This window comes from Saccopteryx leptura, chromosome 1 (assembly GCF_036850995.1).
Source record: "Saccopteryx leptura isolate mSacLep1 chromosome 1, mSacLep1_pri_phased_curated, whole genome shotgun sequence".
NCBI classification, from domain to species: Eukaryota; Metazoa; Chordata; class Mammalia; order Chiroptera; family Emballonuridae; genus Saccopteryx; species Saccopteryx leptura.
In genome coordinates, this window is record NC_089503.1 from 132,978,133 (window position 1) to 133,000,392 (window position 22,260).

A 22,260-nucleotide genomic window follows, 5' to 3' on the forward strand; every position below is an offset into this window, starting at 1 on the left:
CCCAGTATTACTAGGCAGCAGACACCCCAGGGCACGATAAATCTGAAACACATCTACCTGTCAAGGAAGGGAGAGCTGAACTGAGACCTGTTTAAATGCTAAGGCCATGAATAAAAGCAATTTCATGAGCAAGTTTCTTACATTTGTGAAAGGATAACATTTGTTTAGCAGTTCAATGTTTGCCAAACTCAGATCTGTCACCAACTACCATGAGCCTCTCCAGACCTGGAAGCTTCTCCACTTCTTAGTGATGCAAACATGACATCCTGCTGTGTCTGGATTTGGGTGGAATCACATTAGGATAACTCCTCTGAACTGTCTTGTTCCTGTGACCAGCCATTGTCTAAACTGTCCTCCTGTCTCTGGGGGAGGGGTATAGGGTGTGGAGAGTCTCTGCCACTAGGCGGGAACGTGGGGCTCCTGGCTCTTTCTGGGGCTGAAAGGCTGTAGGCCGGTCCTCTGGCCTGTCCAGTCTCACCTTCATCCGCCTGAGTTGGAGGGCCCACAGCTCTTGGGGGTCAGGCATGAAGGGAGGATGCTGGTGTGAGGAGCCCATGAATGGTGCCATGTAGGGAGCCTATGGTTCCACTTTCTAACCTTTCTCTGCAGACCAACCAGGTGCGTGATTTTGGGTTTTGTGTTTATGGTTGGGACAAGAGAAGCCTGAGGAGCCAAAGAGAAAGTACAGCCCTAGGCCAAGGAGACCAAGTCGGCAGGGGAGTACTGCTGCTGCCCGTTGCCTGCGCCAAAAAAAGCTCAAGAGCACCAATCGGTGCGCTTCGAGGATGGGCCTGCGCCTCTGATTCCCCCAAGCCTGCCTGGCCAGAGTGGTAGGGTCCATTCTCTCCTTTATACATCATTATGTATTGTCCGCTCCTTCCAACCCCTTCTGCTGGACCCCAGAGCAGCCCTTTATGCCGGAATCACGGCCCACGTGAGAAAATGACAAAACCCAAGGCCCTCTCTCCAAGGGGTGCCGAGTGCACCAGGTCTCCCACAGACTCCCTCGGGTAACCCCGGAGCCTTTCTGCTGTGCGATCCTCGCTGCAAGCCCTGCACCCTGGGAGTGGTCGCAAGGCGCAGGTGGGCAGGTTGCCGGGTGCAGCTGCTCAGTGGGTCTACTCCGGACTTCAGTGGCACAGAACGTCAGAGACCCGCGACCCCGCCCCTCCGACCTGGCCAGGCCCCGCCCCTTCCTTCCCCAGTCTCACCTCCGCGAGGACCCCGCCGGCCCCGCCCCTTCCTGCGAGCAGACCGCCCTTCTCCTGGACCCCTCCTCGCTGCGCGGCGCGTGCACGTGTGAGCCCTATCTACGGCCAGTGATGCCGCGTGCGCCGCGGTGCCGCGCCGTGCGCGCTCTGTTGCGGGGTCGCTACCGTGAGGTGCTGCCACTGGACAATTTCGTGCGGCGCCTGGGTTCCGAGGGCCGGCACCTCGTGCAGCAGGGGGACCCGATGGCCTTTCGCACGCTGGTGGACCAGTGTCTGGTGTGCGTGCCCTGGGACGCGCAGCCGCCCCCCGCCACACCGGACTTCCGCCAGGTGGGCTGCCCGGGGACCCCGGTTGGGCCTGCAGGGTGGGGTGAGGACCGTGGGGAATAAGGCTGTACGCCGCCGTGCTCCAGTTCCCGGGCACCTTGCACCAGCGACTTGTGTTCCTTCCCCCGTAGGTATCCTGCCTGAAGGAGCTGGTGGCCAGGGTCGTGCAGAGGCTTTGCGAGCGCGGCTTGAAGAACGTGCTGGCCTTCGGCTTCTCGCTGCTGGACGGGGCACGCGGCGGCCCGCCTGTGGCCTTCACAACCAACGTGCGTAGCTACATGCCTAACACAGTGACCGAGACACTGCGCGGCAGTGGCGCGTGGGGGCTGCTGCTGCGCCGTGTGGGCGATGATGTGCTCACCCACCTCCTGGCACGCTGCGCGTTGTATCTGCTGGTGGCCCCCAACTGCGCCTACCAGGTGTGCGGGCCACCGCTCTATGACCTCTGTACCACAAGAAACGTGGGCGGGATGCTGATTGGCCTCAGACCCCCCCACCAGGTGTGGAGTGGCAGCGGCCGGGAGGCTGGTGTATCCCTGGGCTGCCGCACTAGACGGCGGCGGAGCAGTGCGGGGGGAAGTCCGCCTCAAGCCAAGCGTACCAAGCGAGACCTGATCCTGGAGCCGGTATCTAGTGCTGGCGAACCCCGCGCAGGACCACCTACCAGGGTGCAAGCCGTGTCTGGGAAGGTCGAGCCGCAAAGGACCCAGCGCCCCATACCACTGTTGGGCCGCAAGCACGAGGCCCACTGCCCATCTTCTCGGCCATCATGTCCCCAGACCGCTCCCGGTCCCGGAGTTTTCATTGAGACCAAGCAGTTTCTCTACTGCTCTGGTGGCAAAGAACGACTGCGCTCCTCCTTCCTGCTCAGCTCCTTGCAGCCCAGCCTGACGGGGGCCCGGAGATTGGTAGAAACCATCTTTCTGGACTCAAAGCCCTTGCAGCCAGGGGCTCCCCACAAAACACGCCGCCTTCCAGGGCGTTACTGGAGGATGAGGCCCCTGTTCCGGGCACTGCTTGAGAACCATGCATGGTGCCCCTATGGCGCGTTGCTCAGGAAGCACTGCCCGCTACCGGCTGCAGCCACCCCAGTGGCAGCAGGGTCCTGTGACCAAGAGCATGGTAGAGTGGGCATTTGCGCCCGGGAAAAGGATCCTGGCCCACAACGTCTCATCCAGCTGCTCCACCAGCACAGCAGCCCGTGGCACGTACACGAGCTCCTGCGGGCCTGTCTTCACAGGGTAGTGCCTGCTGGGCTCTGGGGCTCCAGGCACAACGAGCGCCGCTTTTTGAAGAATGTGAAGAAATTCATCTCTCTGGGGAAGTACGCCAGGCTCTCATGTCAGGAGATGACCTGGAAGATGAAAGTGAAGGACTGTGCCTGGCTGTGCCAAAGCCCAGGTAAGGAGGTGGGTGCCATGGCCCTGCAGGCCCAAGCCCCATAAACAGCAATGCAGTAGAGCCCCCTCATTCCCTTCTCCATACACACCTAGCTTTTTGCTGCTGCTGGGTGGCTGTCTAGTTTCTCTGCAGCTGATTCTCCTGTCCCACCCACTTTGCATCAACCTAGAAGACTTTCATGAACTCAAGCAGGATCTGGGTGCTGGGCATGGGCAGTGAGATGGGACACATGGAGTGGGGCTATGGCAGCAGGATGCAGCATCCAGAACTTCTCTTGAGTGTTCCCAAATGTTATTCTTAATTCATTTTTTGACGTCCATACTTATCACCCTTGAGATAGTGGCCCGCTGATAGAAACAGAGGTTGGGACTAGAGCCCACTTTTCTGGGGGACTGAAGATAGAGGTCTGGCTTCCTGGATGCATCTGGTCAGCCAATATACAGACCCGAATTTAAGTTTTAACTGTGCAACTGCAGTGCCAAGTCAGGGCAACTGGACAAGTGAAAAAACTCTCCTGCACAAGGACCTTAGCCATCTTTAAAAAGGAAAGGGTCACCAGGGAGCAGAGGGAGCAGCAGGACGCTCTCCTGTGTCAGAGGAGTGAACAGCTCCTATGGGTGCTGGCTTGTGGTGTCCTTCCCCCTGGGTTTTTGTTCCCTTTGGTTTTTTGGGCTTGATGATGAGGTTCCCCTGGCCCCTACCACTCGGGCCCCTCTTGGCCAGTGTCCTTATCTGCACACCAGTGCCAGGAGTAGACAGAACCAGCCACCCTCCCTTCACCCCTGACGGAGGAGGAGCAGTGAGAACAGACCCAAGTTTTGCTATTTGACCTCACACCAACTTCCAAGACATTTAGAACTTCTATAAGGAAGATGGTTCAGAGCCCGCTATTACAGCCAGGCTTGCCCCACCCCCACCCCCACCCCCCATGCATGTTACAGCCTCCTGGGGTGGGAGCCTGAAAAGCGTTGCTCACATTTTCACATCAACTGCATTTAAATATTTTGTGGTTTCTTCCATCATGTCTTCTTTGATCTGTGAGTTATTTAGACATATTTTAGATTTTCCAAATGAATGGATATTTTAGGTTATCTTTTTCTTACTGATTTCCAGTTCACTTGTGTAGTGGTCTGAGTGAACCCCAGTTATATGAAACTTGCATTGAAAAGAGAAGAATGGGCCACCACCTCAACCCCTATGTCATTCCCCCACTAGCCTGGTCATGTCCAAAACTGGACACTCACTGCTTTCCATGGTTAATGTATATTTAGCTTTACCCCCTGTCGCCTTTGTTCCTCATCCTGTCTTCTGTCTCAGAGCTGCCTGTGGGTCCCTTTTCTTCTTTACGTTTCTGTCTGTGCAATGGCCCTTGTGGCAGCTCAGCTAGGTGTCACCCATGGACCTCTTCCCATGGTGTTTCACAAAATAAAAGGCAGAGAACCACAGAGAAGGACAGCGGTCTTGGTGTGTGTTCAGAGCCTGCAGAATGTAATATCCCTTAGCTGGCATATGACTGCCACCACTCACCGGTTTGTCCAGCCTGGAGAACCCCAGGCATTTCTGGATCCTGCTGCTCCATGAGGATGCCAGGATGCATGAGATTATACAAACCAGCACTCCACTGTGCGTCCCAGGTAGAGAGCTTGTATCTGTATTCTACATTCCGCTTGTACACCAGGACAGAGAGTGACCCCTTGTATCATCGCTGCCCAGTAGAAACAGAACACGAGCCACATGTATAAGTTCAGTTGTCCTAGTAGCCCCATTAAAGTAAAAAAGGAAAGGTGAATCTGACTTAACAGTAGATTTTATTAAAGCCCATTGCCAGTTCAACATGTAGTCAGTCAGTAGACATGTCATTGATGAGGTGCCCCACCTTCTTTCTCTGCCTGAGTCCATAAATCCTAGCCTGTGGGGTACGTGTGTAGCACAGTCAAGACCTGCCATTTCAAGTGGGCCACGGCAGCCGTGATGGGCCACGCAGGTGCGGTGAGCATGCGCTCTTGTTCCAGGGGTTCGCAGTGTCCCAGCTGCAGAACACCGTCTGAGAGAAGCGATCCTGGCCAAGTTCCTGTGCTGGTTGATGGGCACGTATGTGGTCGAGCTGCTTCGGTCGTTTTTTTATGTCACGGAGACCACATTTCAGAAGAACCGGCTCTTCTTCTTCCGGAAGAGTGTCTGGAGTCAGTTGCAAAACATTGGGATCAGGTATCATAGAGCGTCCCTCAACCTACTTCTTTGCACCTGCAGGTGCAGCCCTGGTTCCTGCTCTGGGTTCCCTGTGCTCCCCCTCACCTGGCCCATAGGGCTCCTACACTGGCCTGGACTCCTGGAGCTCTTCTGTTATCTATAGCATCAGGGGTTTGAGCTAGGTGATCTCTAGGAACTTGAAAGCGGGAACAGTGGTGCAAGGAAACCACTTCTACCCGGCGTGTGGTCAGTTCTATTTTAATTTGCACAGAGTAAGTGAGACTTAGGTCACAAGGTCATGAAACCCACCTACTGACGACTCACTGTGGCAAGTGTCTAGGGACAGAGGTGTCTGCTGTGAGGCAGGACCCTGAGGTGGAAACTTCCAGAAGGTTGATTTACCTCTGAGTGGGTTTGTCTCAGCTGCGCAGTGGCTGTTTGGGGTTTGTTGTGCAGAATTGTGGCAGATGCAAGCTGGATTGGGATCCGTCAGGGGTAGGGGCATAATGGCCCGACACACCAGCCTTCCTCCTCTCTGTGGCCAGCCTGGCCAAGGTGCCCTGTGCCCTTAGAAGGCTTAATGAGGACCCTCAAGTGGCCAGATCAGGGCTTCCAGGCTCCATGCACATTTGGGTCAAACCCAAGTCCGAGCCACACGTCGCTGGAGGGATGTGGTTACTTCTAAACCAGGGGTCTGGTCCCAGTCTTTCTGTGCCTGGGAGAGGGTCTGCAAGCTTTTATCATGGGTCTGTGTTGATACACAATGCACCTTTTTAATAATTTTTAAAAATTCATGGCATATGATCCAAAGTGGTCACTTAGACCCTCACCATGGGACCATCACCCTGCCTGTTGGGCAGTTAAATCTTGTGATGGGCTGTACTCTCCAGTGTCCTTTCACTGCTGGGACTACAGCTCAAGGGGCATTCTCAGCCTTGGCCCCTCCCTGTGGGTGGTTCAGGGGAAAGGCCAGCAGGGAGCTGGGAGGGTTCCCTGGAAAGACGATTCTGAGCCTTGTAGGGTTCCACCAAGTTACCCCCTGCACATTCCATGTGGTTGAACATGGGGTCTTTCTCCCAGGGGTCCCGTGGGGTCCCAGCGTAAACTACCCAGGGTTCTGTACCAGAGAGCACTGAGCATCCTGGACCCCTGTCACAGAGCGCGATCCAGCAGCATCTGGTCAGTAGGTCAGTGCAGCCTCATGGGCACCAGCACCTCTGCAGATCGACCTGCCTGGGTCCTCGTGTGGCCACCGAGCCACATCCCATGAGCTTCTCTATTTCAGACAACACTTCAACAGGGTGCAGCTTCGAGAACTGTCGGCAGCCGAAGTCAAGCAACATCAGGAAGCCAGACCCAGTCTGCTGATGTCCAGACTCCGCTTCCTTCCCAAGCCCAGCGGGCTACGGCCAATTGTGAACATGGACTACGTTGTGGGAGCCAGAACGTTCCGCAGGGACAAGAAGGTCACCACCTTTGTTTTATTTTTTTAAGCAAACTGCATTTAAACCCCAGACTTGGTATCTAGGTAGACAACCTGGAGGGGCCGCCGCAAGGCAGGCAGAGTGCCGTGGACGGGCCGTGTTCTTGAGTCCAGAGGAGGAGCTCACTGGAAGACCAGTCCTAGAAGCTGCTAAACAGGCTGTGTCTGAGAACCTACAAGATTCTTAGGACATGGACCGACAATAGGAGGAACCGACAGTGTCCGGGGTCCTGCCGTAGGGCTGGCGATGTGGACTCTCCCAGATGCAGGGACAGGAGGAACTGGGCCATTCGGCCTCCAGGTTCCTGGAGCCCGTAGGACCCCCACCTGTGGTTAGCACCCCCTACCCACTCAATCACCAGTAGTTCTGACCCCTTCCAAGTGCTTCCCTGTAGCATTCGAGGCCAATTTTATTGTTATCATGGGTCTGTGTTGATACACAATGCATCCTTTTTAATAATTTTTAAAGGGCCATTATGCCCCTACCCCCGCACCCCCCAAAAGAAAGTGAAGCTGTCAGTGTGAATAGGGCATCTGGTTGGGCCTGTCGTGAAAGTGAACTCCCTGTGTGTGGTGGGGGTGGGGGTCAGGTGGGAGAGGTCGTCCTCTGTGTAGCTCCTTGGCAGTTTTCTGTCCTGTCTCTGGGGTCCCAGATGGGTCTCGGGGAATGCCCAGAATCATGTCGATCATTTGGCCCTTCTGTCTGGAGGAAGCCGGGTGGGTGGCAGGGGGGTGTGCAGAGGTGGAGCTGCCCCTCATTCCTGCGCCCCATAGGCGGGACAGGGGCAGTGGGCCCGGGTCCCCTTGGCTTGGGGCACCCTGTGATGATGCCGCCATCCTGAACTGGCCCTGTAGGTGCAGCATTTCTCTTCGAAAATTAAGACGCTGTTCAGCGTGCTGAACTACGAGCGGGCGCGGCGCCCTGACCTCCTGGGCGCCTCTGTGCTGGGCATGGACGACATCTATAAGGCCTGGCGTGCCTTTGTGCTGCGTGTGCGGGCCCAGGACCCAGCACCCCGTCTGTACTTTGTCAAGGTGGGTACCCCCCTCCCAGTGAGCTCAGTCAGCACCCTCAGACTCACCCACAGGGTGACTCCACATTGTGGGCCCTGGCCAGGGCACGAGGCCTGGCGTTCTCGCTCAGAGCCCGTGTCTGCTGGGCAAGGTGCCTGTGGTGGAGCTGCAGAATTTGGGAGCAGGGAAGGCAGGTGACTCCATCTCCATTTGTGAGAACCTGGCTCCTGGTGGCAGAAACTTAGAGCCTTCCCTGCTGTCATGACCTCCACAGCTCTGTGCCCCAACTCCACAGGGGCTCCTGCTCTTGGGGACGATATGACACTGCCACCTGCTCAGGGTGTGGGAGACTCACAAAGCCAGGGTGCCCCCACACCCAACTCATCTGCCAGGGACCATCTGCACCCAGAGAGGGACACAGGCCCACCCTGGAGTGTTACAGTTCGGGGTACGGAGAGAGAGCCAGACCTACCCCTGGGATGCTCAGAGTCTAGAGGATATGGGGCTAGCTCAGCAAGAGCCCCACAATAGAGTGAGTGTGTGCTGTTGGAGTGAGGCTCCGGGATGGGTATTCAGTGGCTCCCTGGTCCTGCGTGTTCACTCACCTCCGGGATGGGTATTCAGTGGCTCCCTGGTCCTGCGTGTTCACTCACCCCAAGGTTTGCGAAGGGCAGGCTGGCTCATCAGGGCAGAATGGGTGGGGCCCAGGAAACAGGCGGCCAAGGTGAGCGTGTGAGCAGCCTGTACACACACCTCCATCCGTGTAGGTGGACGTGATGGGCGCATACGACACCCTCCCTCAGGACAGGCTGGTGGAGGTGATTGCCAACGTGATCAAGCCCCAGGAGCACACGTACTGCCTGCGCCAGTACGCCGTGGTCCAGAGAACTGCGCACGGACACATCCGGAAGTCCTTCGGAAGACACGTAAGACCCACGGGTGTGCGCCATTAGGAGTTGGGTCCGTGACCCGGACAGGTCCAGCCCCACCGTCCGGCCCTCCTCCATGGGTGGTGAGCAGCACTTCCGTGCTCCCAGTGCTGGGAGGTGCCTCCGTCCTGTCATCCTCAGGCCCTTGTTCACGTCACATCCAGTTCTCTCTTCAAGCCACTCTTGCCTGCTGTCCCTCCAGAGGGCCCTGGGTTTGTGTGACAAAGTGGCCGCAGAGCCGTTTGTGTGTTTCTTTTGTGTCCCATGGTTGCCCCTGAGTAGCCCAGACCTGGCCCGTGGCCACAGGTGGGGCCAAGTCCTTGGTGGCTGGCACTGTGCTGGCTCTGAGGAGAGGGCCAGAGGGCATCTTGCCCAGGACCCTGGGCCTCGCCCACCATTCTGCCTCTGCAGTGGGGCTGAGGGGACCCCTCCCACAGCAGCCAGGCCTGAGCCTCAGAGCTGCTGGGAAAGGACGGCTGGAGCTCAGGTCACACTCGAGGCCCAGCCAGCAGATGGGGCTTTCTGAGCAATCCTCACGAGCACGTTAGGGGGTAGGGTACCCAGTTCCCCAACACCGTGCTGTGAGAGAGGCGGGAGGGCACAGAGGGAGTCCTCCCAGAAGGGCACATTTGAAAACCCCTGGGCAAGTCAGGAGAGTGTGGACTGCAAATCCTGAGTGTACAGCAGTGATATCCTGTTTGTGGGCAGACCCAGATGCTGTCATGGCCCTGAGCCCCAACTGTCTTCCGTCGTAGCCCCCCACTCTCTGCACAAGCTCCACCTTTCCTCTAGTGTAGACAGGCCACAGGGAGAAAATGTGGGATGTACCCAGGACAGGGACCCCAAGTCCAGCTGCTTCCTGCCTCTCCAGCACCCCCAAGAAGCTTTCATCTGCATGTTGTTGGAGGACAGAGTGGTCATGGGGAGGTGACTGAAGGTGGCATCCCTGTGACTTGGTAGTATTCTCCTGTCCCCAGTATCTCCATTCTCCCTTTCCTGAACACAGGCTGCAACCAGTTTGGTCTCCCATGAAGTACCTTCTGCTTGTCCAGGCCCAGGCCAGGGTTGAGGGAGGGAGGCCTCCACCAGCCTTACACTCTGTCCTCTTCACCGGCAGGTGTCCACCTTCACGGATCTCCAGCCTTACATGAAACAGTTTGTGCAGCATCTGCAGAAGACAAGCTCGCTGAAGGACGCTGTGGTCATCGAGCAGGTCGGTGTGGGCAGACACCTGGCACACTGCTGAGGGCAGGGCCGTGGGCACAGTGAGGCCACCCTCCTCAGCCAGCAGACATTTGCTTCTGCCTTTGGCCACATTTCTCCTTTTGCTGCCTTACTGACTTCTATGCTGGTGTCCAGCTTTTCTATTAAAGATTTGATAAAAAAAAAAAAAAAAGAAAAAGAAAAAAAAAAGATTTGCTAGAGATGTCCCCTCTCCTTTAAGAAGCCATGTTGGAATTGACCCGTAAGTGGGAAACCCATTTTTCTTGTGCATGAGCAGAAACTTCCTGAGTCTGTGGCTTTTTGCAGAACTAGTTTTAGGGTCAAGCCAATACTCCCAAGTATTGGCTCTGAGACCCCCAGATGCCGTTCTTTTGGCCGCCAGAGCCCCACCACATGCCGCAGAGTCACGGTATGTGGCACAGCCACGTGGGCAATGGCCATGGGTCTGAGCCAGCTAGAGCCACAGGTGGCCCACGCTGTGCCCAGTCGTCCAGTGCCGCCCACCCCTCCCCACCCCTGCACATGCCTTGCCTGCGTCTCTGCTTGTGTTTCCTGCTCGCCCACACGCAGCTCCCACTTACTTTTCCAGAGCTGCTCTCTGAACGAGGCCAGCAGCAGCCTGTTTGATTTCTTCCTGCGCCTGGTGCACAACCACGTAATAAGGATTGGGGGCAAGTGAGTCAGGGCTGCCTGCTGCCATGTTGGTAAAAAGGGGTTGTGGCGTGTGTGGGTAGCCCACACCAGGGCTTTGTGGGTGGTGTGTGCATATGTTTATGTGGCCTGAGCAATGTGTCTGCATATGTGTGTGGCCCGCACGCATGTCTGTGATGTGAACACGTGCTCTAGCCTTCTGCCCACGTCTCTTCCCCAGGTTTTACGTCCAGTGCCAGGGAGTCCCCCAGGGCTCCATCCTGTCCACCCTGCTGTGCAGCTTGTGCTACGGAGACATGGAGAGCAGGATGTTCCCCGGGCTTCAGCAGGATGGGTAATGGTTCCGTCATTGGTGCCCTTGATTGCTTTGCCCGTCTCGTGCTCCGGCGCAGCGCTGCCCGTTCTTCACGGGAGGTTGCCCCAGCGCAGGCGCCGGCCTCAGACATAGGCTGTGAGTGGCTCCCAGTTCCCCGAGGAGTGAGGTGCTTCCAGAGGACCCCGCTGGCAGCTGTGCTGGCCTGAGGCCGGTTCCCAGCTCTCCGTCCCCAGCCAGCACGGAGCCTGAGGCCGGTTCCCAGCTCTCCGTCCCCAGCCAGCACGGAGCCTGAGGCCGGTTCCCAGCTCTCCGTCCCCGGCCAGCACGGAGCCCCACAGGTTACTTTGTTCTGTACATGTGAACTCGGGTATTTAATGCCCGTTCTCGGGCATCTTTCCCTCTCAGGGTGCTCCTGCGCTTGGTGGACGACTTCTTGCTGGTCACCCCTCACCTTACGCAAGCGAAGGCCTTTCTCAGGTAAGGGCCTGTGCACATGTGTGTCTCAACAGGTGCTTCTGTGACCACATGCAGCTGACCTTGATCACAAAAGAAGTAATTCTCAGCTCATGCCTGAGTTTCTCACGGCATCCCAGAGTCTCTGCTGAGGGCACATGGCACAGTCGTGCTGTTCTGAGAACCTGGGTGTGCTGTGCAGAAGCCTGGATCTGGCAGCCTGGCACCAGGATGCAGGTGTCCCCAGAGGGCGGGAGCCAAGCTGGGTCAGGCATCTGGGCTGGGCGGGGTCCTCCGAGCCTCCTTGGAAGTTACACACATGCATTGCGCCGGACCGTGGAGAAAGCGGTGACACGCATGGGAGGCTGTGTCATTCAGGGGGGTGGGAGCCAGCCTTCATGCTCATCTGCAGCGTCTAACGTGGAGTCGCTTTCCTCTGTGGCGGCGTTGGGAGAGAATGGAGAGGGCAGCTGCTAATGACGGTGTTACGAGGCACAGGGATCTCTTGGCGTGTTGGTCTTAAAGTTCATTTTGTTCAAACTAAAATCACACAGACAGGGATCCTTGCCTGAGAGCGAGGCCTACAGGACACTGTCCCTTCCAGGACCCCAGGAGTCCGGAGCCTGTGTCACGGTGTGGTTTTCCAAGGAAGGGGAGACTCTCAGAAGTGTCACTGCCTGAGGGGCAGTTTGCTTTGGTCACAGGATTGTCTTTGGATAACCCATCTGGATGGCATCCCTCTACCCCGTGCGTGCCCCTGGGGGCCCCTGGGGGCTCAGAGGCGCACAGCACTGCTGGGACAAGCTCAGCTTCGCTGCTACGAACAGTAGCCCCGTACAGGATGATGTGCAACTGTAAAATCATAGAAGTTAAATCACATGACAAATTCAGGTCCTTGGGCACCAGCCCTGTTCTAAGGCATCAATAACCACATGTGGCCAGTGGCTGCCAGAGGGGTCAGTGCAGACAGGGAGTCTGGCCTCCATCATGGAACATCTGGGGAGTACTGCTGCTCTTAGGGTATTGGGCAGGGAGGTGGCTCAGGGCATATACATTGGGTCCCTCTCAGGAGCTGGACCACTGGGGACATACACAGTTATTGCAGAGTCAGCCCATGTGATGGTAGGGGCTGGTGAGGCAAGTGTGAAATCCATGAGGCAACAGCAGGAAGGGTGGGAGCTCAGACCACCGTCCACCAGAGGACACTTCCTTCTCAGGACACCCCTCTTCTGCTCTTGGGCCCTTCCACTGATGGGTGTGCCCAACCCGCTGGGCAAGGTAGCCTCCTTTAAAGGTGGCTGACTGCAGATGTTGACCTTGTCTACAAGTACTCCTCATCTGGGAACTGTGGGCTCTGAGTGGACACAACTGGCCATTGTAGACAGGATGTACGTCACCCATGGGCCCTGCCTGCCCTCCCACCTGGCCTTTCTCAGTTTTAGCTGGGAACCTGAGCTCATTGCTCATCTGTCTTACCTGCTAACAGGGTCGCGTGGCGTCCACTCAGCCTTCAGGATTCAGCCCCGTGTTCCTTCCCCTGCTGCTGGCCTCAGCCCTTCCTGGTGGCCACCTTGTTCTCTGATCATTAGCATTGGACATCCAGAACCTTTGGAAACCAGCACCTAGGGGCCAACAGGATTGGTGGGACCTCCCTCCAGTGCCAGCCCTTGCTCCCGCTCGCTGCCCCTCGGGGTGTTATGTAGCTTCCTGTGAGTGCTTCTGAGGCCCCGGGTGGCGTCCCTCTCCTCCCAGTGGCTTCTCTCTGCTCCAGGACCCTGGTCAAGGGTGTGCCCGAGTACGGCTGCATGGCGAACTTAGGGAAGACAGTAGTGAACTTCCCCGTGGATGAGGATGCCATGGGCAGTGTGGCCCCCGAGCAGCTGCCAGCCCACTGCCTGTTTCCCTGGTGCGGCTTGCTGCTGGACACACGGACCTTGGAGGTGTTCTGTGACTACTCCAGGTAAGTGCACCTGGCCAGCTGTACGTTGTCTAGCCCAATCCCGTTCCTGCTTCTGCTTGCATTAGCTGGCTATGGTCCCAAAAGGTCAGAGGCTGAGGTGCCTTCTCCTCCAGAGGGGGCAGGGGTGTGTCCTTTGGGGGTGAGGAGACCCTCCAGGTGAGCAGTTGTCTGGAGTACTTTTGGTAAAAGGAATGTGTGGTAGACCTGGGGACCCCAGCATGTAGGGAAGCGGTATAGATCTGAACCAAGATTTCAGGTCCGGCTGGACGTGAGTTTCTTTACAATGAGGACACACACTTTAATATCCATCCATGGTGTCACTGAATGTTACATGTTTATGGTTACCTTTGATCTATCAGGGAAACAGGACTATATCACATGGGTCTGCTCTGTACACAATACCGTGGTCCCTGTCTTAGCTCAGACTGCCATAAAAAATAGAACCAGTGGGATGGTTTAAACCACAGATGTTCCCTCCCAGTCCTGGAGGCCAGAAGTGGAGATGCAGGTGTGGGTAGGGCTGGTTCCTCCTGAGGCCGCTCCTTGATGGCTTCCCCCATGTCCTCACATGGCCGTCCTTCTGCATTCAGGCATCTCTAGTGTCTCTCATTTTTTTGCTTTTGTATTTTCCTTGTTTATGTCTTTCTCTTCTTAGAAGGACAGCAGTCACATTGGATTAGGGCTCACCGTAATGACCTCATTTAGCCTCAGTTACCTTCTCAAAAGCCCTGTCCCCAAACACAGTCACACAGAAAGAGGACTGTGACGTGTGAAGTCGGGGGACACAGTTCAGCCTGTTGCTCCCAAACCTGGGTGCTCACCCACAGCTCAGCTGCCAGCCCAGCCCAGATAGGAACCGACTCAAGTGAATGCCAATAAAGGAATCTGCCGTTTTATGAACCAAAGTACAGATTCCTGAACAGTGGTGGAGGGCGGGCCTTGGGAGGTCCAGCTCTTCGGCTGGAACCTCTGGGTCTGCACGCGCTCCTGTTTCCAAGGGGCTCGTGCAGTTTGCTCAGAAAGGGGAGAGGCAGGCGCGGGCACTTTAACTCCTAGTCCAGGATCTGTCCTTCTTTGGGGGCGAGGGGCCTTCTTAGTGTTATGTGATCTCCCATTCATTTACTTAGGTTGTTTCATTGCTATGGCAAGTCATGCTACCCGGAGCATTTGAAAATGGTCAAATGAGCCTGAGCAGTGGCGGTGCAGTGGAGAGAGTGCCGACCAAGCCAGCCCAGTGCTTCCTGTGCTGACCCCACCCGCCCACGCCCAGCCCCAGCCCCCAGCTTTGTCTGCTTCATTTCTCTGCATCTCGGGAACTCTGCTTCGACTTCCCTGACTCCCCTACCCTTCGGGCCCAATTCTGCCAAAATGGCACCGAGGGCCCGGCCCCTCCCTCGGGCAGCTCCCCTGCAGTGCACGTGTCTCCAAGCCCTGGAGCTGGGGTGAGGGCGTGTTTGTGCGTTTCTTAGGGTGGGGCAAACAGCAACTGCTTTTCTGGAAAGCAGAAAATTTGTATCGAAGTTCTTGAAGTGTTAAAACGTTTTTCCAGTAATTTCAATTCTAGAGATCTAAGAAAAATATCAGACATCAAAGATTTCATTTAACCCCCCCCCTTTTTTTTAGAGAGTCAGGAAAGGAGAGAGATGAGAAGCATCAACTCATAGTTGCAGCTCTTTAGTTGTTCATTGATTGCTTTCTCATAGGTGCCTTGATGGGGGGCTCCAGCTGAGTCAGTGACCCCCTTGCTCAAGCCAGCGACGTTTGGGCTGTGATCCCATGCTCAAGCCAGCGACGTTTGGGCTGTGATCCCATGCTCAAGCCAGCAAACCCTACGCTCAAGCTGGTGAGCCTGAGCTCACTCTGGGGTTTTGAACCTGAGACCTCAGTGTTCCAGGTCGGCGCTCTATCAACTGCGCCACTACTGGTCAGGCTCATTTGACCATTTTTAAATGCTCAAGTGTAGCATGATTTGGCATAAGTAAATGACTGGAAGATCACATAACACCAAGAAGAAACCTTATTCTGCCATTAAAATTGTTTTCAAAGGATATGTAGTAAATGGAAAGTAGATAAATTTCAAGATAAGAGTGTTAAAGCTGATAGAAAGCACCCAGGGTGTGGACGTGTGTATGTTTGCCCGTCTTTGGAGTTACATGTAGGGGAATGCATAGCAGTAACACCCCCGGTGCCAGCGGTGGTGAGCCGGCCCCACCCATACTCCGTCCCCGTGTTCCCCATTGGACGACCGCATCAGCCTTCAGCTGGGCATGCCAGTGGTGGTGAGCCGGCCCCACCCATACTCTGTCCCCGTGTTCCCCATTGGACAACCGCATCAGCCTTCAGCTGGGCATATTGAGAGCACGTCAGTCGGGCGTCCTCTTGGGCAGAGCCTGCAGCTTGTGTGGATGGACATGCGTGTGGCGTATGATCAGAGCACGCACTGACAGCGGGGGATGCGGGCTGTGTGTGATGGTCTGAGGTGAACTCGTGTTATGGGATACCCGCTTTATGTTGCAGTTATGCCCACACCTCGATCAGAGCAAGTCTCACCTTCAGCCAGGGCTTCAAGGCCGGGAGGAACATGCGTCGAAAGCTTTTTGCCGTGTTGAGGCTGAAATGTCACAGTCTGTTTCTGGATCTACAGGTGAGCACACAGCCAGCAGGTGAGCCATGCAGCCAGCAGACTTCAGAGCTCAGAAGGCCTGCTGCTCAGTCTACCTCTGGGAGTTGGTTTACAGGTCCTGTTGAGTATTGTGTGTATAAGTATGCAGATGTGTGTGTGTGTGTGAGCATGCATGTGTGTTAGTGCATGCATGGGTATGGGTGTGTGTTCACATGTGTATATATGAGCGGGGGGCGTGCATACATGCATGTGAGTATGTGTATATGCCCGCACATGTGTCTCGAGGGCCTCTTCCCCCAGCCCTCTTCAGCCCCCATCTTTCTCCTCCCCTGGGTTCCTCCTTACAAGGTATGGGGGTCCGGACCTCGGTGGGCTCAGGCTTTAGAGCCCTGGGGCCCCAGGGTGTCATCCCAGCCACTCTGGGTGCTCGCCTCCGCATCCCCCCCTTGCCTGGTTCCCAATGGTGGCCCCAGAAGAGTCCTGACCCCCTCCCCCCAGGCAGTGGGGTCGCCGCTTAGGACCTGGTGTGATGTCACTGGAGAGACAGCCGTCTTCTTTCTTACTCCGCTGGAGCCAGTGAAAAAACAAAAGATAGAAATTTAAATTTCAACATTTCCAACATTTTCTTTTCTTGTGGCCCCAGATGAATAGCCTTCAGACGGTCTGCAGAAATGTTTACAAGATATTCCTGCTGCAAGCCTACAGGTGGGCTCATGGGCTGCGCCACCATGGGGGGGTACATGGCCACGTGCTGTCCGGGCCCCGCTTTCCCGTGGCCTGGGGATAGCGTCCACTCCCTGGTTCCCAGGCCTTCACGTCGGAACCTTCAGTTTATGAGAGCTTTTTCAGCAGCACGGCTGCCTCCTCATGTATGTCCACGGAGGCTTAGCTTTGCTGGAGGGCCTGTTCCCAGTCATCAGGTGTTGATAGGAGGCCAGCACAGCCCGGGGTGTCCCTGTGTCCCTGCACACTAACTTGTCCTGCTCCAGGAGGGTGTCATAGGAGAAGAGCTGTGGAACACGAGGAAGGCAGCCCACATGTGGATGCGGGTCCCTGGGTGGGGCCGGGGGGAGCCTGGAGAGCAGAGATTCCAGATGGGTACAGATGACCATCTGCTGTGGCCGCAGACCCTCCAGTGTCCCCCAGAAAGGGCCTCTGGTACATGTCTCCCAAACAGCCCAGCCACCACTCCTGCCCCACTCATTGGTCCATGCTGAGGTTCAGCTCTGCTTCTGGAACATTCCCTATCCCCAGGGTTTCCACGACCACCTGCCGAGAACTCGGGCAGAATTGATAACTGGTGGGTAGTAGCTGTGGAGCTAGCTGTTCACTGGCTGTGCCTGGGTCTTCTGGGAAAAACAGTTCCATTCAGGCTGTGCTGGTCCCGCAGGAAGGTGGACATTAACCTGGCCACCTGCCCATCTGGCCTCAGGACACAGAGCCAGTCTTTGCTGAGTGGTCTCCAGGGAGACCTGTCAGCAGGCAGGTCAGGGATGAGCTGCTTTCTCATCTGTCATGTTTCTTCCCTCACCTGCATCTCCGCCCCATGCATGCATGCTCTCATGTGCAAGCTGCGTGACCTCTGCAAGTGTGCTCAGTGTAAATAGGAACCTGCCCACAGGCCATTCCTAGCTAGCAACAAGGGGCTGTGAAACTGGCTCGCTTCTCAGGGGCCCTCGTGGTGAGGAGCAGTCAGGTGATGCTTCCAAGTCAGTGTGAGGCCAGCCTTGATCAGCCCTGGTCCCTGGAGGCCGCGTCACCTCATCTGCTGAGGACCCTGCGCAGGTGTTCAGCCCAGCCTTGCCTTTGTGTCCCCAGCAGTGAATCCCCTTGATCTGTGGGGCCCTGGCCCTAGACACCTGGGTACAGGGCAGGCACCGTGGGGCAGCTTCACACCCCTCAGTCAGGGAACATGTGGTCCCAAAGTGGCAGCAGGTGCAAAGCTACTGGCTTCCCCATCACGGGCACGAAGGTCAGTTGCTTCCCGATATGGAAGGTTAGGCATGTGGGAGGTCTGAGAGCCCATGCCCTCCAGGGCAGGAAGGAGGCACGTAAAACTGGACCGTGATGGTCACAGCAGCAGGGATGTGGCAGGCAAGGCCAGGGGAGTCTGCCTGGCACCCAGAGCAGGACACTCAGCAGGCACCATGTGACGAGGAGCTGGTGGGCTAACTCTTCTCAGACAAGTGTGGACTCCAGGCCAGACTTGTGGAGGCCTCTCCCTATTTTGCATTGAGCACCATCCCTCCCTTGGGAGAGGGTCCTCCACCCACAGAATGTGATCCCCTTCCAGGCCAATGGTGTGGCCCCAGCTCTGTCCAGGCCTGACTCCCTCCCCCATAAGTGGAGAAGATACCTCCATGTAAACAAGGTGACTGGGAGTGAGGGGTCAGATTGCTGGCTGGGTGGACACACATGCATGTTGTTCCAGAAAGAGCCCAGGTAGTCGGTGAGATCAGGAACTCCAGGCACCTGGCGAGGAGCTTGTCACTGTGGTCCCATGTACACGTGGGTCGTTGTTCACTCATACATGTACACACAGGTTGAATGCACATGTACATATGCACACCTGCTTGTGCACACATTGCAGCCAGGGGACTGTCCTCCGATTAATCTGATCTTCCCTCAGGTTTCACGCCTGTGTGCTCCAGCTCCCATTTAATCAACATGTTCGGAAGAACCCCTCGTTTTTCCTCCGTGTCATCTCCGACACCGCATCCCGCTGCTATGCCCTTCTGAAAGCCAAGAATCCAGGTGACCCGGGGTGGGGTGGCCTGTGGTGCTGGCCAATACTGGATGCTCACCGCACGCTTCCAACACGGAGATGCCGTGTGCTCCATGAGTGCCTGCGGCCCTGGTGCAGGGGAGGCTGGGGACCAGGGGCGCTCTCGACACTTCCCAGCACACTTGAACTTGCTAAGCGCTCGCTGGCCTCATCTCACCACAGACATCTCTGATGATGGGACGTGAGGAAACGGGCTCAGGGGCCTCCCAGCTTGCCGTCCCTCCTCCTGGAGCAGGCCTCCTCTCCATGGAGCTCAGGGGACACTTGCACAATGCAAGCCAGTAGTCAGGAGGAGACTGGCCCCGAGTCTCATGCCCCTCTCGGGGAGAGAAGTGAGGGACAGCCGTGCAAGCCTCTCAGCTCGTCTCCTCTCTACGCCTTGTCACGCAAGGTCATGATCAGTCCGAGTTCAGGCTGTGCTGTGTGTTCATGGTCCTGAGGTTAACAGACTTGACTTTCTGTTGTTTCTGTTTTGTGGAAATTTCTTTAGAGAAGTTGGAAACATTTCAGTTGTCAGCGTTCCGTGGTACTTTTATTGGGCAGCCCCTGGAGTTGTCTGTCCTCCCCTGCCCCTCGAGCCCCTGCTCCTACGTTCAGCCCAGCAGGGACCCAGGTGTCTGGACTGGAGCACGCAGTCTCTCCTGGGAGGAGCACTGGGGCATGAGCCCGTGGAGGCCTCAGCCTCCAAATATGTTGTCCCCAGGTACGTCGCTGGGGACCAAGGGTGCTGCAGGCCCATTTCCTTCTGAAGCTGCAAGGTGGTTGTGCTTCCACGCCTTCCTGCTGAAGCTGTCTCGTCACGGCGCCACCTACAGGTGTCTCCTGGGAGCACTGCAGACTGGTAAGCTTGGACAGAGTGTGCCGAACCCCAAGGCGCCCTTTTGTGCATGTGCAGGTTATGTCCTTGCTCTCCCATGAGCAAATGTCAGCTCCTCCACCTCTTCAGTAGCAGGGGTGGTGGGAACAGGAGCCCCCACGTGATGGAGTGCAGGTAACTCAAGGGTCATGGCTCCCTCATTCTGGGAGCCTGACATGGCCAGTCAGTCACTCTACCTCTCCCCTCCTCACCTCCAACGCTGACAGTTCCCTCAGGGACCATGCCTCCCTCGCTCTCCCCTCCAACCCCCACTTGTCTGGGTGCCCTTCCTCTCACCCTTGGCCTGTGTCCTGGCTGCACCCCTGCTTCCGCCGTGCTTTGACATCCCTACTTGTCCCTCGGCCGTGTGGGTATGTATGCGCCTTCTGCTGAGGCTCCCAGCACCTGGTGCCTGGCCTGCACCCCGCAGGCTCTCAGCTCACAGCCCGTCTCTTCCTGGCCCCTCAGCGGGTCCGTGAGGCTGACATGAAGAACATTCTCGGCTTTCTTCTGGGAAGACGTCTCATCTCGGTCATCTCCTTGCAGCCCAGGTGCAGCTGTGCCGGCAGCTCCCGAGGGTGACGCTGGCCACCCTGGAAGCCACAGCTGACCCAGCCTTGACCACAGACTTTGAGACCATCTTGGACTGACGGCCAGTCCTTCTCACAGCCTGGGGTGGGCTCCAGGCCCTTGTGCCCCAAGACATGTGCTGCCTGCTCAGCAGCTCCCTGGAGGGGTCTGCTCCCAAGTCCTCAGGGAAGCAGAGCCCACACCCCTGAACCACCGCCCCACCCCACCGCCACTTTCTGGTGACAGGTTCATCCTTCAGCTGCTGGCCGCCAGGCGGAGGCAGATAGGAGAGACTAGCTGGGGTGTTGGCATCTGGAAGGGAAGTGTCAGGGACCTTTGTCATCCTCCTCGCTGTGGGGACACCCTGATACAGAGTCATGACCCATGTGTGGTGGGTGTGGGGGCTCCTTCCTGCTGATCTGCACAGTGCCTGGAATCAAGCTGTCCACACTTGCTGCAGCAGCACCCACCCCAGCTGACCTCTTCCAGCTGCATCCAAAGTCCATGCCTTGCTGAGCTTGTCCCGAAGCAAAGGACACAGTAAGCTGTTTGAGGCCTATCACTACCAGCCACACCCACACCCACGCTCTGACCTGCCTGTCCCACACCCTGCCTGGGCCTCCTGGAGCCAAGTGTCCAGCACCCCCGACTCTTGCCACCCGCACTTCCGGAGTCTTCTGCTGGTCCCCCACTCAGTACGCATCTCACATGCCCCTCCTGAACCACCTACCCCCACCACGCCGGTGGCAGGGTGAGAGCTGCAGAGAGGAGTCTTTGCTTATTGTTTTCTTAGTTTTTAAAAATATTTCTCTGTATTAAAATATGTATCACATAAGTACTATTATAAAAACATGAGTACTGAGTGTCGATGTGTGTGGCCCTTGGTTCGGTGGGGGCCTGAGGGGGCTTCCTGGGGTGGGGATGTGGCGGGAAGAGGTAGGAGGTAAGTAGACGGGAAGGGGTACTCCCATGGGGCGGGTGCAGCAGGACAGTGGGGGGCAAGGCCCCGCCCAGCACCCACCTTGATCTACAGCTGACTGCACTGGCTCTGTTTGGAGGTGACCTGGGAGCTTGTGAGACGACAGATTTCAACCTGAGCTTCGGGTTCCCTGGAGTTCGAGCCACACATACTTGGGGTGGGACTGCTGTTGGTTCCCAATGTTTCTGGCTGGTGAGGGGGAGACCCCACACAGAACCACTGCCGGGGAGACTGGGAGGTTGGGGGCTGGTCTTAGGGTTCTCCTATGCAGTGGTCTGGGGAGCAGACAAGTTCATTTGAACTATGGTCAGGGTCAGGAGTTTGGAGATGTGTGGAGGGTGAGGTTATGGGAGACACAGGTGACGCATGCCACCCAGAAGAAGCGACTGGGAGCCCTAGAGGGGTTGTCTGCAGACGGACAACCTGGAGTCTTGCTAATGGGAAGGAGGGGCCATCCTCACAGTAACTTCACCGGAGCCTCCATCCCCCACATCCCTGATCAGATCCCTACCTTCTGTGTCCACCTGCCTCCAGTCCCTGTGGGGAGCCCCAGTGAGAGAAGGCTAGTCCACAGAGCTGCAGGTGTTGTCAGGACAAGGAGCTGGAGATATGCCCTCATCTTTGTGAGAATGACCCCTCCGGAGTGAGACCCGTAACATGCCCTTCTGGACTACCATGGGAGGCCATGCTGTGCACTGGTGGGCTATGCAGGGAGCGGGGAAAACATCCTCGAACAGACAGCTGGGAGGATTACGCAAAGGACAGGAGGGGACAGCCCAAAGCAGGTGTCATCGTAAGAAACAGTCTCCACCAGGGAATTTGGCACTCTGCCCTGTCCCCTGGGGTGGAGTGGTGAGCAATTTTGAGGCTTCTTCCTTCCGGATGTCCCTGATGAGGCCACAAAACGTGACAGGTGCCATTGGGTGTACCTTGGTAGGGGTTGAGTGCACGCTGTTGTTGGAGTTTATGGATATTGCCTTGTTTACTGCTGCTGCGGAGAGTGCTCAAGTGACCTGGCTATGCATTTATGGCAGACCCAAGTCCACTAAGTGTGTCGTAAATGCCCAGGAGAGAAGAGCAGTGAGAGGGTGAGCCCCACCCTGAGGGTCAGCCTGCAGTGCCCTCACTGTCATACATGGGGGGAGGGACTGGCCTGCTGCACAGGGTGTAAGACAGGGCAGGTAGGACGGGACACAACCAGGACTGAGCTGACCTGCCTTGGCTACACGGGCTCACGGCACCCTGGGCATTCCTGGCATTTCCGTAGCTGACTGGGCCCAGGAGGTCG

The 22,260-nt window shown here is 56.8% G+C and overlaps 1 protein-coding gene across 2 annotated transcripts; it reads left to right on the forward strand.

Moving 5' to 3' along the window:
• Positions 1-1,315: 1,315 nt before the first annotated feature.
• Positions 1,316-20,856, forward strand: TERT (telomerase reverse transcriptase). 2 transcript variants are annotated; one of them, XM_066374933.1, is made up of 16 exons: positions 1,316-1,541; positions 1,670-2,939; positions 4,952-5,147; positions 6,415-6,595; positions 7,468-7,647; positions 8,394-8,552; positions 9,673-9,768; positions 10,369-10,454; positions 10,651-10,764; positions 11,152-11,223; positions 12,971-13,159; positions 15,677-15,803; positions 16,426-16,487; positions 18,412-18,536; positions 19,271-19,408; positions 19,970-20,856. In XM_066374933.1, exons 1-16 carry the CDS (start codon positions 1,323-1,325, stop codon positions 20,071-20,073), a joined length of 3,318 nt encoding a protein of 1,105 aa, XP_066231030.1. In that variant the 5' UTR covers positions 1,316-1,322; the 3' UTR covers positions 20,074-20,856. The 2 variants fall into 2 exon arrangements, with proteins under 2 accessions (XP_066231030.1, XP_066231041.1); XM_066374944.1 differs by having other exon boundaries at positions 19,892-20,053.
• The last annotated feature ends 1,404 nt before the right edge of the window (positions 20,857-22,260 follow it).